Source organism: Catharus ustulatus, chromosome 1 (assembly GCF_009819885.2).
Source record: "Catharus ustulatus isolate bCatUst1 chromosome 1, bCatUst1.pri.v2, whole genome shotgun sequence".
Taxonomy (NCBI): Eukaryota; Metazoa; Chordata; class Aves; order Passeriformes; family Turdidae; genus Catharus; species Catharus ustulatus.
Genome location: NC_046221.1, coordinates 125,887,823 through 125,901,723, shown reverse-complemented (window position 1 = coordinate 125,901,723; position 13,901 = coordinate 125,887,823). Strand labels below are relative to the sequence as shown.

The 13,901-nt window shown below is 39.8% G+C and overlaps 1 protein-coding gene across 1 annotated transcript in view; it reads right to left on the bottom strand.

Moving 5' to 3' along the window:
* PREX2 (phosphatidylinositol-3,4,5-trisphosphate dependent Rac exchange factor 2) overlaps nucleotides 1-13,901 on the bottom strand; it is a 173,962-nt gene that overhangs the window by 21,374 nt on the left and 138,687 nt on the right. Inside the window, exons 36-37 of the mRNA XM_033054999.2 lie at nucleotides 6,381-6,447; nucleotides 4,266-4,456 (exon numbers count right to left, since the gene is read on the bottom strand). Of these exons, the coding sequence (XP_032910890.1) occupies nucleotides 4,266-4,456; nucleotides 6,381-6,447 (258 nt within the window). The remainder of the gene's footprint in view (nucleotides 1-4,265; nucleotides 4,457-6,380; nucleotides 6,448-13,901) is intronic.

Sequence of the window (13,901 nt, the reverse complement as noted above, 5' to 3'; positions counted from 1 at the left end):
CTGAACAGACATCTGCAGCTGCTGCACCTAATTTCATTTTGGCACGGAAGGAGGCTAGGACATGTCTGTGCAGTGCAGTCTTGCTCTTCTCCCTGAAGCAGGAGCTAGAATCGTGATTCAATAAAATTTAAAAGTGTCTTTCATCACCTGCATTTGTACAGACTGATAGCAACTTCAAACAGAATGAACACAAGCAAAGAAAGCAGAAAATTGTTTACAGGGTGACAGCTGGTTGGCAGAAATATAATTATGAATGATTTAAAAAGGTAAAATAAAAATGCAAACTATTGATTTCTTGAACTAATTTAGAGCTGTGTTCCTCTTGTTGATCAACAAGGCATGTTCTCTTATGATAATCCAAGGGGAGGTTTGTAGCACTCACATCACTTAGGACAGTGAAGGTTAAAGGGAATTATTTTCCCCCATCCTTGGTTTTCTGGTGCTCAAAATGTATTTGAAAAGAACTGCTGTCTGAAACAGATATAGAATTGCAGGCTGCAATGTAAATTGGTAAACATACTGTCATAATAAAAATCAAAGAAAAGCAATCACCAGCAATTCAAAATCCCCAGCATTATCTTGGATATAGGGATAAAAGTATGAACTCTGTCAAGCTGTTTTAGCCTAGTGCAGCGTAAAAAGCAATTTAATATGGATCACAGAGAAGTCAGAAACCAAGACACTGCTGATCCAGAGATCAGCAATCACTGTCAAAGCAGACAAAGCTGCTATTTCACAGTTCTTGGCCTCTTCTGCATTGGACTGTCACCCAGCACCTCCCTCACAAGCTAGCTGGGACTTGCTTCTGGTTAGCAGGAGCAGTGTCAGAACCTCCCCCTGCCCCTTTGTCAATCCATGACACCTGAATTGAGCGAACACAGAAAGGGCTCTCCAGTCAGTTCAGCAGGAGATGAGTACATTGAGTGAATATACAGATATATGTATTTTAAATTCTATTAAATATATTTAAACTTTGACAGATTAATGCCTTGCTCAGCTCCCACTCCCCGTGAACAAAAGAAAGACACTGATGAGTAGAGCATCCTGTACTCTTCCAGAGACTGTCAGACATTTGCTCCCTTAAAGACCAATCATGGAAATTGTCAAAGTGAGGGTTTTTTAAAAAAAGTGTGGGAGAGCCTTGCTCCAAGTTGAGCTTCATTTTTAAGCTGGCAAGACTGACAAATGAGATTTTCAAAATCAATGTGCAAGAAAAAATCACATCTTTTCCCTGTCTGTTTATCCAGTAGTATCTGTAGATAATACCAGTTTTCAACTCATTTAGTATCTGTGGCCTAGTGCTAAAAAACAGCCAGGAGTCATCGATCCAGTCCTACAAAACGTGAAGTTGTGCAACTGATCGCAATCATGGACTTCACAGTAGTTCTTTTCTAGGAACACAGAAAACTGGATACACTGCTGAATACAACCAGAGATAAATATCCTCTCACTGAAAATCAGTAACTTGAACTGTAAAGAACTAGCTAACAAGCTAAGGAGCATTATTTTGCAACATTATCTACCCTGATGAAATGCTGCACCAACAAACAGAAGAATTTAGCCTTCGAGATTGCAGGCATAAAGCAAAATCCTCTAGGTCTGTGGGACTTGATCATATCCAGCATCTTTTTCCTCTTCTGTCCTCCTCATGGGATTTTATGTTGCTGCAAAACTGTTTCGCTCTGAGAGCCATAAGGGGAGTTGGTTCACAAAAACACTGCAAAATTTAGCACTAGAAATGCTGGGCACAAAATTCAGTGAGCAAACCTACTAGCTGGAAACAAATCAAGCTTTCTGTCTGGGCAAAGACAATTTCAGAATGTCAAACCAAAGCCCACTTAGTACTGGACTGCAGAGATGTGGCCTAGGAGACCAGAAAGAGGAAACAGTACATGAAGTGACTTTACATTATTCCAAATGCTAAGGAAAAACTTCTTCATCCATCCCGTTTGCGTGTGCAATAGTTGTTTCAGGAAATTGTCATTAAAAAACTTTCTTAGCTTGAACCACTTAAAGGGACTTATTTCCCTTAGAAGAGTGAATGAATCCCTTCTTGTCTCTAAATACATGAGTTTTCTTCTGAACTTCAGGGTACAAACCCCTGCTTATACAAATTCTCAACTAGCCCATTTGTTTTTCCTGGAGGGCCTATCTTGAAATATCTGTGATAATGCCAAGAGTTGTTTCTTTCTCTGAACAGATGGTCACCACAAACGCAGCATTAATGCACAAATGAAGTACCATTATCTTGTACCAAAACTCAAATGGACTCACTGCAAAGTAGAACTAGTCATGTTTTAGGGAAAAGCATCTTGCACCTTTACTTTATGTAAATAGATGATGATGATGAATCCTTTAACATCTAGACAGAAACCCACACAACACTTTTAGATCTCATTTCCATCCTCATAATATAGTCTTTAAAATCAATATGTTGGTTTTCTAAATTTTGTGGATTTTAAATACACTTATATAGACATTTTAGAAGTCTTTACCTTTGAATAGCCTTAGTTTTGAGCAGAAATTTGATGATAATTACTTTTCATCTCAGAACAGTTCGTGTTCAGATTTAAGCAAACCACTTTTTACTCAGTCACCAAATTATTCTGAATAATTTGTGACCCACACATTACAGAGTAATAGTTCTGACTTCAGTCTTAAAGTATCAGAATTTTTGGCACAAACATGCTGACAAATTCATGAAACGGTGATCAAATCCAGAGGCAATCTTTTCCAGCTTAGAAAACCTCCATCAGAATTATGCCCAAAGTCTTTTCTGATGACGTAAGATATGAAACTGAAAGCAAGACAAAGAAAAAAGCTACATAGCATCATGGTCTTCTGAAACAACAGTGTCATGACAGCCCATGCTCGATAGTATTTGCATCTTCACCTGATGTAGTGACTAGTGTTACACAACAAAGCTTTTTCCTGCTATTCCCTAAAATTACGTACAGTGTACAGTATGTTATGTACCCTTGTATCATTGACAGAGAGTAATACACCAACTCTCAAACAGCCAACACTGTCTTTATACAACTTAATATTTTTGGCTGTATATGGAGTTTTTCCTTTTATTTCATGCTGGATAATCTGCATTGCAGCTTATGTTGCAATTGCCTTTTTTCTTCTCCCCTCCTCAAAACTCCTTGGAAGAAAGGATATTACTTAAAATGAGGAGAAAGTAATGCTCATTCTAATACAAGGTATTGGTAACCAAGTCTGCCAAAATAAGGACTTGCATAGATCAGAAACTAAGCAGCATTTTTAACATACTGCTACCTCTGATCTACAGTTTGGAATTGTTATGAAAAGAGCATATTTCTAGTATCAGATTATTTGTTCTGTTAATTCTTTTATTTGTTGGGGTTTTTCCCCCTCTCCAATTTTAATCTTTGTTTTTTTGGCACACTGTCCCAAAAAATTGTAATCTACCCAGCTGGAGTATAAATACATTGCTGCCTGTGGCATATATGATTAAAGTACTAGAGTGGTCTGTGATGATGCTATCATATATATATTTTTCTATTAAATGTCTTGGGGTTGATGACAAAGTTCAGTTGACTATAAATCAATCTATTTTTTGTATTTTGTTAAACACATGGACTGTCCTTCAGGCTGAAACACTATCATAAGGTGTTACCTGCAAAAAGTGTATATCTTATGTTTCTTTTTTTTTCCTTGAATCAAGTTCTACTATTATTCCCCATACCATACAAATTTCAGCATTTCTTGCCTTATTAGAGTTCAATATCAAATGTATTATTCATCTAGGTAACATTCCTCTTTCTACTTTAGCAAATAAGATTTCTGCCTTTTACTGCCTTGAATGAGGAACAAACTGCACAAACCAAAAAACTTGTACTGTCCATTTCTGTCAATCACTGTAAACACAATTCTAGAATTTCACCACAAATCTATCAAGTGTACTTGCCATTTCATGTAAGATATTAGATATTTAGTGTAAGATCCATCTCTAAAAGAGCAGCAGTCTTGTCTTGGTTCTAGTTCATTTCCTGGGGTCTTTCCTGCTTCAAAAATGTGAATTCACAGAGGCAAACTAACTTCTCCAATTAGTTTCTCAGGCTGTCAACAACCAAACCAGTCTCCAATTGGTCCCATCATCTCCCATAAGTTCCCAGGGAAAAAACCTTCTGTGTATGCCCTCCCCCCAGCTGCCTCCAATGCACAACCAGCACAAGTCTCCAACCTGCAATGACAGAGTGACTGACTGCAACAAAAGGAGGAAATAAAACCTGTCCTACCGGTGAACTCCGCTGTTGCACATGATGATGTGACAAGCCCCAAGCCTGCTGCAGAGCTCCGAGGACACGGAGAGCAGTCCGACCCCGGAAGCGCTGCAGGCCGTGTACGCGCAGGCAGCCGTGCGCTTGGATCGGATAAAGGACCCTATGAGCCTGTAAAGCTCATCCAAGCAATTGAGAGGCCTCATCAGCTGCAAGAGAGGGAGAGAGAGAGGTGTGAATATTTGCTCCTGAGAGCACATGAAATAGTCTAACAGAAGAGGTCATCTGAGATGCAGGTAGAAAGCCAGGTCTGGCTGAGAAAGCCAAATTCCATGACATAAACACAAAATACAGAGTTTTCTGTTACACAACATATGATAGCTTTCCAAAGCTTTTCAGTTCTTCCCATCACTGACTGTTTCATTCCCAGTCCTGCCTATGGAAGTGTTTTTCACTTCAATAGAATCAATTTACTCATGAGTACTGTATCCATTGATGGACTGCGAAAAGAAGGGAAGTCATAAAGAGGCAACTTACTACCATACACATATAGATACCAAGACTTGTTAATTGACTTGCTGAGAAAATCAGCTTACATTTATGACAACAGTCCTTTATTTATCAAATATCTAGTTCCTAATTCTGTCTTAGAACATCAAAAATAAAAATTAACAGATGTGGCAAAAACATACAAGAAAGAACAGTTTACTTTGTCGCAAGACTTGGCATAATCCTAGCATCACTATAATAAGAATGAATTAAGTAAAGAAGGCAGCTTTCAAGTGCAAAGTTTGTGTCAGAAGAGGAGCCTTCAAAAGTGATCTAGCAATGAAAACCAGTATCTTATGGTGCTTTGTGTAAATAAGATGCTCACAATATGAATTTTCAGACCACCTAATTCCAAAATCCCAGAAACACTTAAAGTTTCCAGCAAACCCCCATGCTACTCAAAGAATTAATCTTTCAAAAGACAGATTAAATTCCCTAAGGACAGTTTTAACTAATTAGAGAAATGCCAGCCTCACTTTGTCCTGTGATAGTTACTGCATTGAAAAGCATAGATGTCAAGAAAATCAGCTGTAACAAATAGCATATTTAAACCTGGGTACAGATTTAAGTTGGTTTAGGTCCTACTGGTTTAACTTGCATCTGTCTAAATCGACTTTAGCTGGTGTCATCTGCTAATGCAGAGCTACGGACAATAAAGAGAAAGGTACAGCCAAAAATGGATCATGCACTCAACTCCTGGCTTGCTCCAGTTGTGAAAGAAATGCATTAGCTTAACCTAGCATCCCTTGGTCAGATGTGGATTATGAGATGCTTTTCTCATGCCCTTGAACTTTTTGCTGAAATAGGAAAAGGTTTTGGGGTAACAAGCCCTTCCCTCACAGCTAAACATCCCCTGCTGCACCTGTGAGTGCTAGGCAAGTTGCTGACTCCCCAGGAAAGGAGTGGCGAATGTCCTTCTTCCCTCGTGTGCAGTCCTGTATGGATCCAAGAAACAGGAACTACCAGGCTGTTAACAGCAGTGCTGGATGATACTGACAGAAAATTTTAGTCTGCCATAGGGCTCAGCTGATGAGCACTGTTGTTTCTCAAGCCACAGTAGCTCAATCACTTTTGTAGGCAAGACCCCAGGAATTTCTTTATTCCCCCTACTGGGGTGCAATACGTGAATTAACTCTCCAATGAGAGAAGAGAGCATTAAATGAATTTTTATAGCCCTGGGATCTCTCAGACACAGAGGTTTAAAGACAGATGAAAGCATTTGAAGAAAGCCTAAATGAGAAGATTCAGAAGAATGTCTTCTGAGCAGGATGCTGAAGGGGTATTTATTTTGGGAAAGCACTTCCAGCTTTCAGAAGAAAGAATTTCTGCCTGTACCTGTCCTCTTCCATCCTACCCCATATGCTCCTAGGGCAGTTGCATTGCTCTGAAAGCACAGTGAAAAAGGAAAGTAATGATTCCTCTTCTCAAATACAGATACCCTCCTGCCACACCTGTTAATAAAGAAACAACATGGCAGCAACTACCCCAAAAACACAGGTGGAATTTTTGATGGAATAAAGAAATTCTCAGTAACACAGTGTGTAACATACAGAGTTTAATTAGGCACTTAACATTTGTATTTACCTTATCTATATAAGCTGCTTTAGATGTTGAATTTGGAGGCAAGTTTGACTTGTCCAGGTAGAATGCCCTGAAAGAAAAAACAGACAGAGTAAGGCAAAAACTAATTGTTTCAAGTCCTGAACAAAGTTTCTACAAGGGACTATTCTTAGACATCATCCTAAGGTTGGAGGGTTTTTTACCTTATGGTAGGAGAGGGTCAAGGAGTAATACAATAATAAACAGGCACTATGACTCCTTTTAAAGTAATAAGGAACTTTTTTTTTGTTCTGGAGACAAAAACTGTCCCTCTGCCCTTTGACAGTACAGTGCAAAACTTTAATGTCTAGTTACCAGAAAAAAACACGATCTGAAAGTGATTTTTAACAAAGCTACACATGAAAAGTCTGTGGCAACTGTATAGATTTTAAGAGTGACTTTGGGAAAACTGACATACAAACAGTGCCTGAGCTTCGCATTCTGCAAGCTTTTTTTATATCTACTGTATGTAAGTGCAGTACCATAAAAGCAGAATCCCCTTGAAACACATGAAACACAGTACTGACAGAGGAAACATACATGTTCATAACATAAAACTAAACAAAAAAGCATAAACCCTACAGGGGACAAATATGAATTATACATGTCTTCTTCAAGTCAGGAACCCTAGAGGAATTTTTGTTTTAACTTTCCAATTTATAAACAACTTAATTGTTCACCAGAGGAGCTATCATTAAACATTTCACAGGTAAATATTGTACATATCTTTGTGATAAGATCACAGGTTTTATTGCCTCTGCAGCAACACAAGTCTGCCACAGCAGTAAACCTGGACCAGATGATCTTTAAAGGTTGTCTAACCCAAACCATTCCACATTTCTCTGATCACAAAACTCATTCTGCTGGTTGTACTGCTCCTAAAATCTCCTGTGGCAGCTGAAAATAGAAGTATTTGGTAAGCCTCTCTACCTACCAGTGAGAACCAGGCAACAGCTACTAATGTAGAAACTCTGGGCAACATTTAAATAAAACAGAACAAGAGAAATCCAACTGAACTGTGGAACACATAGGGAAAAAAGAGAGATTCTCCAGTGATAAAATCAAGGTATCACTGTGATCTAGCTCCACTGTGTGTGCTCAAGGAACTGACTTGACTAAAGGTCACAAACGAGCCACAATCCAGACTGGGACTAAGGAGTTTGGCAGCCAAATTTCAGTTGCTCTATAATATGGAAAAAAATGAAAATAACAACCTTAACAAAAAAAAAAACATAGAATTAAAAAAAACCCCACCACACACACAAAGAAAAAATTGTTTCCTTGCATCCTAACTCTCAAACAAGAGGATGAGCTGGATCCCCCAATCATTCAAGCACTGTTTCATGTTAATAAGGTTAAAATTGCTCCTCCTCTTATTTAATGATTTCGTCTAGGAGAGAAGTTGCGTTGTTGCACATTTGCTGGGCAGGGGTGCATACTGCAGATCTGAATACCTGTTACTCTTCAATAATCTGGAATAATTCAGTTGATTAAAAAATCCATCCACCTTTTATTTGTTTGTAGTTTTGAAAAAAAACTTCTCCCACATTTGAGGTTTGAATTAATTCCCTCAGAAAGCACAGCAAAGCTAATCTAGTTCTGTTATTCCATTAAGCCTGTTGCATGATCCACAATGCACTCTGTACCAAAGGAAGCTGGGCACTGTTGAAAGGAAAAGAGGTTTGTACAGAAAATTACTCATAAATCACTTTGAGTGGCCACAGCACATAAAAGCTACCTCAGCAGCAACAGACCAACCTCTTCTCTTTGTTAGCAAAGCTACAAAACAAAGCTTCACCCTGCTCTCCACTGAACATTATCAGACTGAAAGCCTATACTGCTTTTTCCTGCCGTACAATAGGAAAATCTCCTTCATTCAGAGACTATTCAGTAATCCCATCCCTCTGGACTGACTGTTATTCCAGCAAATTCATCTGCATTAAATGAAACCAGAAACCAAATATGGAACAGTACACTAAAGTAATGGAGTATATGGAAAATAATTAACCCAGGGTATAAAATGAAGAACATGGACACTAGAATGGGATATATGATTATAGAAATTACTCCATTAATTCAGGCAATTATTCATTAACCTAAAAGAACACAAACAAAAAATCAACTATGTACAACATTCATTTTAAATATCAAAATATCTTATTACAAGTGAAACTATTCCTTCCCCATCAGATAACACTCCCAGATGTTTCTCAAGTGCTTTATTTTTATTGCTTTTCATAAAAACTGTCTTCAGTATTTTACAGAACATGACAACCTGTGGACAGCATATAAATTTCCAAACCACTTCACTTAATTACTAAATGCTTGTTAAGGTCCTTAATCATATTTTATGGGAAAAGTTAATGGCAGTCTTGGCATGGTGCCCAATTTGGGCAATATTTTCTAATCCATTTGAAGTGAACCAGAATGAAATCATAGCTCTTTGTCTCCAAATGTGATGTTAGTTTAGCTTTTACAGCCTTGCAATTTCTCTAAGATACAGCAGAAAAGCTTTCCTTTAAAAAAAAAAAAAGGAAGGCAGATAATCCAATACACAATAAATCTACTGAGGACTATTGTTGTGTTCGACTTTTGTAAGATATCCCCTTATGTAGCAGTGTCAAATAACAGGGATAAGTATCTCAGGGAAAAATAACACTGGGATAAGGTAACAAACATCTTAGGATTCAAACAGAAAAATCTCACACAAGATAAATGCTTTCCCAAGATGTCTTCCCAGTACCTGAGTACAAAGGAAACACAGAAGTACTGATGTTTTCTTAGTGAGGCATTTTACAGGGTACCCTCCAAAACTGACACAGATGCATATAAAGTCCTGAGAATTGAAATTTTGCAAATAGTACCCTAAGAAGGTTTCAGACCTGCAGAGACACACATTCCTGAGTAACTTAGAACAAAAAGATAATTCAAGCAAATCCAAGTGTTTAGTCTTATTCTCAATTTCTTGTGCCAGTAAGCCCATAGGGTTATCCTAGGTACTGCCAATCTATTCTTTGAAATACAAGGATAGTAAAGAAATATTGGATAGGGAGAGGTAGCTGGGTTGATGGTTCTGCTCTAGAAAAGTTTTGCTTTGATGTTGTAGTACAGAAGAACTTGGCCTTTTATTTCCACATCACTGTGGCAAACATAGAAATTAATTCATACTGTCCTCAACAGAAGCATGGAAATGGTACTTAATTCTACTAGGTTTTTTATCCCTCAGAAGATATTCAAGACCACGTAGAAAAGAACAGTCAGCAACCTGAGAAAGGACACATCACAACAGAGGCCTAACTATTTTATTCAGCTCAAACTGAAAAGCACATATTTGTGACACAGATAAACAGTATCTCTGTATTTTTTGCATCTATACACATACATACTGTTGTATTTCATTAATAAAAATTCTATGTTCTGCCATCTAGTTTTTAACTATACAGGTGCAAGTAAATATAACATGCTTATTGTGTATATATATTTATAAATATAAATTTGTAAATACATTTATATACATATAGTATATATCTAAAAATTCAATTTTTTCTGTAATAAATGTATCCATTCTCTGTTAGATATATATAGCAAACTATTTCATGTATTCTTTTCACTAGTGGCAAATCTCAATAAATGATAAATTACCAAGTATAATTACCTTCTCAACCCATGCTAAGACTTGGCAATTTTAAATCACATCTCCTAGTTTCTGTCTGTAACACAATCCTATGTACAGTGCCACCAGCACCCTAACTAGTTACAGAAAGGTTTAATTTTAACAACTGAAAAGCTTCATGACAGTACCATGACTTTAAATAGTCAAAGAGCATATACAGTAATATTTTGACCTCTCACAACTATTGTGAAAACTGAAGTGCAGAATAGAAAATTTGGCTCTAATCACATGTAACTTATATTCCATGAGTCAGCAACTTAGTAAGCCCTAACCTTTGGTAAGGTCCTGACACCCTGGTACTCATCACTGGTGAGGCCACACCTCAAATTCTGTGTTCAGTTTTGGGGCCCTCACTATGAGGAAGACCTTGATGTGCTGACCTGTGTCCAAAGAAGGGCAATGAAGATGGAGAAAGGCCTGGAGCACCAGCCTTACAAGGAGTAGCTGAGGGAGCTGGGGCTGTTGAGCCTGAAGAAAAGGAGGTTCAGGGAAGACCTTATCGTTGTTCTTATAATGAGGTGGGGTTGGCCTCTTTCTCACACATGACAAGTGATAGAGCAAGAGGGAATGGCCTCAGATTGTGCCAGGGGAGGATTACAGTAATTTCATGCATATAAGGCGCACCCTTTTGACTAAAATTTTGGTCCCAACCCAGAAGTGCGCCTTATAATCTGGAGCGCCTTATATATGGACAAAGTTTGGAAATTTGCCAACCCAGAAGTGTGAGTTGCGGGCTGAGCTGAGCTTGCAAATTGAGCACCTGCCAGTAAAACACGCAATCGCGTGATTGTTACAAATTGGTTGCAGTAATTTCACGATTACAAGCCGCACCTGATTATAAGCCGCAGGTCCGGGTGTTGGCAAACATTTAGGTTTTTGTCCATATATAAGCCGCACCGGATTATTAGCCACACTTTTGTTCACAGCGAGGACCCGCATGCAACTTTCACAAAGTTGCCAGTTAGTAACAGAATCGCGTGACCACGGGGTTTACTGGCTCAGCCCTGCTCAGGGCGGCCGCCAGGGAGCGGCCCCAGGTCTGCTCGCTGCTGCCAGCGGGAAGAGGGAGAGGGGTGTGCCTGGCCGCTGCCACCAGGAAGAGGGAGATGGGTGTGCCCAGCCACTCCCGCCAGGAAGAGGGAGAGGGGCGTGCCCGGCCGCTGCCGCCAGGAACAGGGAGAGGGGCGTGCCCAGCCGCTGCTGCTGGGAAGAGGGAGAGGGGCATGCCTGGCCGATGCTGCCGGGAAGCGGGAGAAGGGTGTCCCTGGCCGCTGCCACCGGGAAGAAGGAGAGGGGCGTGCCCGGGCGCTGCCACCGCCGCCGCGCCCCCCGGGGCCGGGCAGTGCCGTGCTGCGCCGCCACTGCCCTGCTGCCCAGGCTCCGGCTCGGCTCGGGGCTGCTGCTGACTCGGACTTCCGGGTTGGGAAATTTCCAAAATTTGTTCACATATAAGCCACTCCCGGTTTGGGAGAAAAATTTCAGTTAAAATGGTGCGGCTTATAATCCTCATTGCAAACTAAAGCTCACCTTATATCCTGGAGTGCCTTATATATGGACAAATTTGGGGAATTTGCCAACACCCGCAAGTGCGCCTTATACCCCGGTGCGCCTTACACTCCTGAAATTACTGTCGGTTGGTTATTAGGAAAAATGTCTTCACTGAAAGGGCTGTCAAGTACTGGGAGAGGTTGCCCAGGGACGTGGTTGAGTCACTATCCCCAGAGGTATTCAAAAGATGCAGACATATGGCACTCAAGATCATGGTTTATGATGGACTTGGCAACGCTGGTTGAACAGTTGGATTCAGTCTTAAAGGTCTGTTCCAAACCTAAATAATTCCACGACTCCTGGCTTACCCCCACCAAGAAGTGGCAAACCAACTCTACAGATGTCATAGTGTAGGAAGGGTATTCTCCAATTTAGTCTTCCCTCTGAAAGCACTCCAAGCCATACATCACTACTCACTCCCCCTTACCCTGCATTAGGCTGGAGAGGAGGACTGGAGGCACAGAAGGTAAAGATCACAGGTTGAGATAAGAACAATTTACTAGAAACAGCAGTAAGGCAAGAAAACAAACAGTAGCAGCAATAATATTATTGACAAAATTGTCCACAAGAGATTGTGTGATTCCCACACAAAAATACTCTATGTGGAGCCCACAATCTGACCACAGCCATGCCATCCTGACTGCTCCCTGTGGCTCAGCACCAGCACCACACTTACTGTACCAGGAGGCACCTCTTCTCCTTGGAAGAGACTCCCTGCCCCTGGCAATGAGGTAAGCCAGGTACTAGCCTTGTCCCTCCTGGCTACTGCAAAAATTAACCCTGTCCTGGCTGGAAACAGGACAACAGGACAATTATTCCCTCTACTATGGGGAATAGTGCAGGCTTTGGTGAAGGGGATGTGACTGTATGGTGAGACAAGAAAAATACAGAGAAAAGAGAAAAAAAAATTAACGAGTTCATAATTAATTTAAATACCTACAAGTGGGGAGGGATATTAAGAAAATTTCAAAAAAAGAAACTTAAGGACTTCCTTGGCAACCATCTACTTTAGTGGACTAGACTGGGAGTATAGCTGGGACACAGACTTTCAGCTCTTGAAAACCAAATTTCCAAGAAACTAGACTCTTAAACTAAGGGGAGGAATCTTCATAAAGCTCCTCATTTTCTTGCAAAACTACAGCATCCGGCTAAAATATTGTTCTCCCATCAATTTAAACTATCTTCAGCCTCTGAGTAAGGAATATTGAGCAATTGGCATCAGAATGAGCGCAAGTATCTGAGGCAGAAACAGAGGAGGATGCTTGCAAAGCAACAGTACTGCTATTGAAACAGGCCTTTCACAGCCCTACTCTTAAACCTTTGTAAATGCAAAAGCAGGAGATTACATAAATGTGAACACAGAAATGTCAAGACAGAAAGTCATGTATGACAAAAAAAAATAGAGAAAAAGATCCAGTTTACTCTATGTAACACTGACCACTTTTCACCTATTTTCCAGAATCTACCTACATTCAAGAGCATTTGAAACCACCCTTTTTGTGATGTGAAAGGGAAGTTCTTCAACCACAGACCAGCCACAGCTGCCCTCCCGCTTCTCCCATCACTGTCAAAACATCCAAATCCACACTGAACCAAATAATGCTAAGTAATTGCTTCCACATTTCTGTTTCAGACAATGGATGTCTCCTTTTTAGCTCCTGATATTCCAGACATGGAATACAATGTTAAAAGAGACATCATGCCAAATATTTTCATAATTTATTTAGGGTTTTGACTATTGCAGGCTTGGGCTGTGTTCCTATCAGTGACAAGCAATAAAAAAAAAGGCTCCGCCTCTGATCACTGCAGACACACATTCTCTGTGCTTCCAGCAGATAAAGAAAGCAGGATGAACCTGATGTGCACCTCAGTGGGCAAAGAGTCAGTACATATAACCTATCAAGACTCATAATTTTCAATACAGAACACTACCGATAACGAATACTGATCCTATTCTGTCAAAAATCTAAAGAAACAATTAATTTACATTCACAGAATGAGCACAGTATGGAAAGAGGGAAAAAAAATCCCAAAGCTAAATTCAAGCTGTCTGGTAATATATTTTAGACCAGCTAGACAAATCTAATTTACTTTTCCCAGGATCTCTCTATTCTCTCTCTGGTCTTGCTTCACTTAGATGCAATGAATCTTAATTTCTGTTCTATCTAACTTCGCACTAAGTTCATCAGGAGACAAACTTAGCTATTGTTTCTTCGTTATATCCTTCAGAGTGAATGCTTAATTTTCAATTTCTCTTTCATAAAGACTCTGCGTTTAGAGAGAGT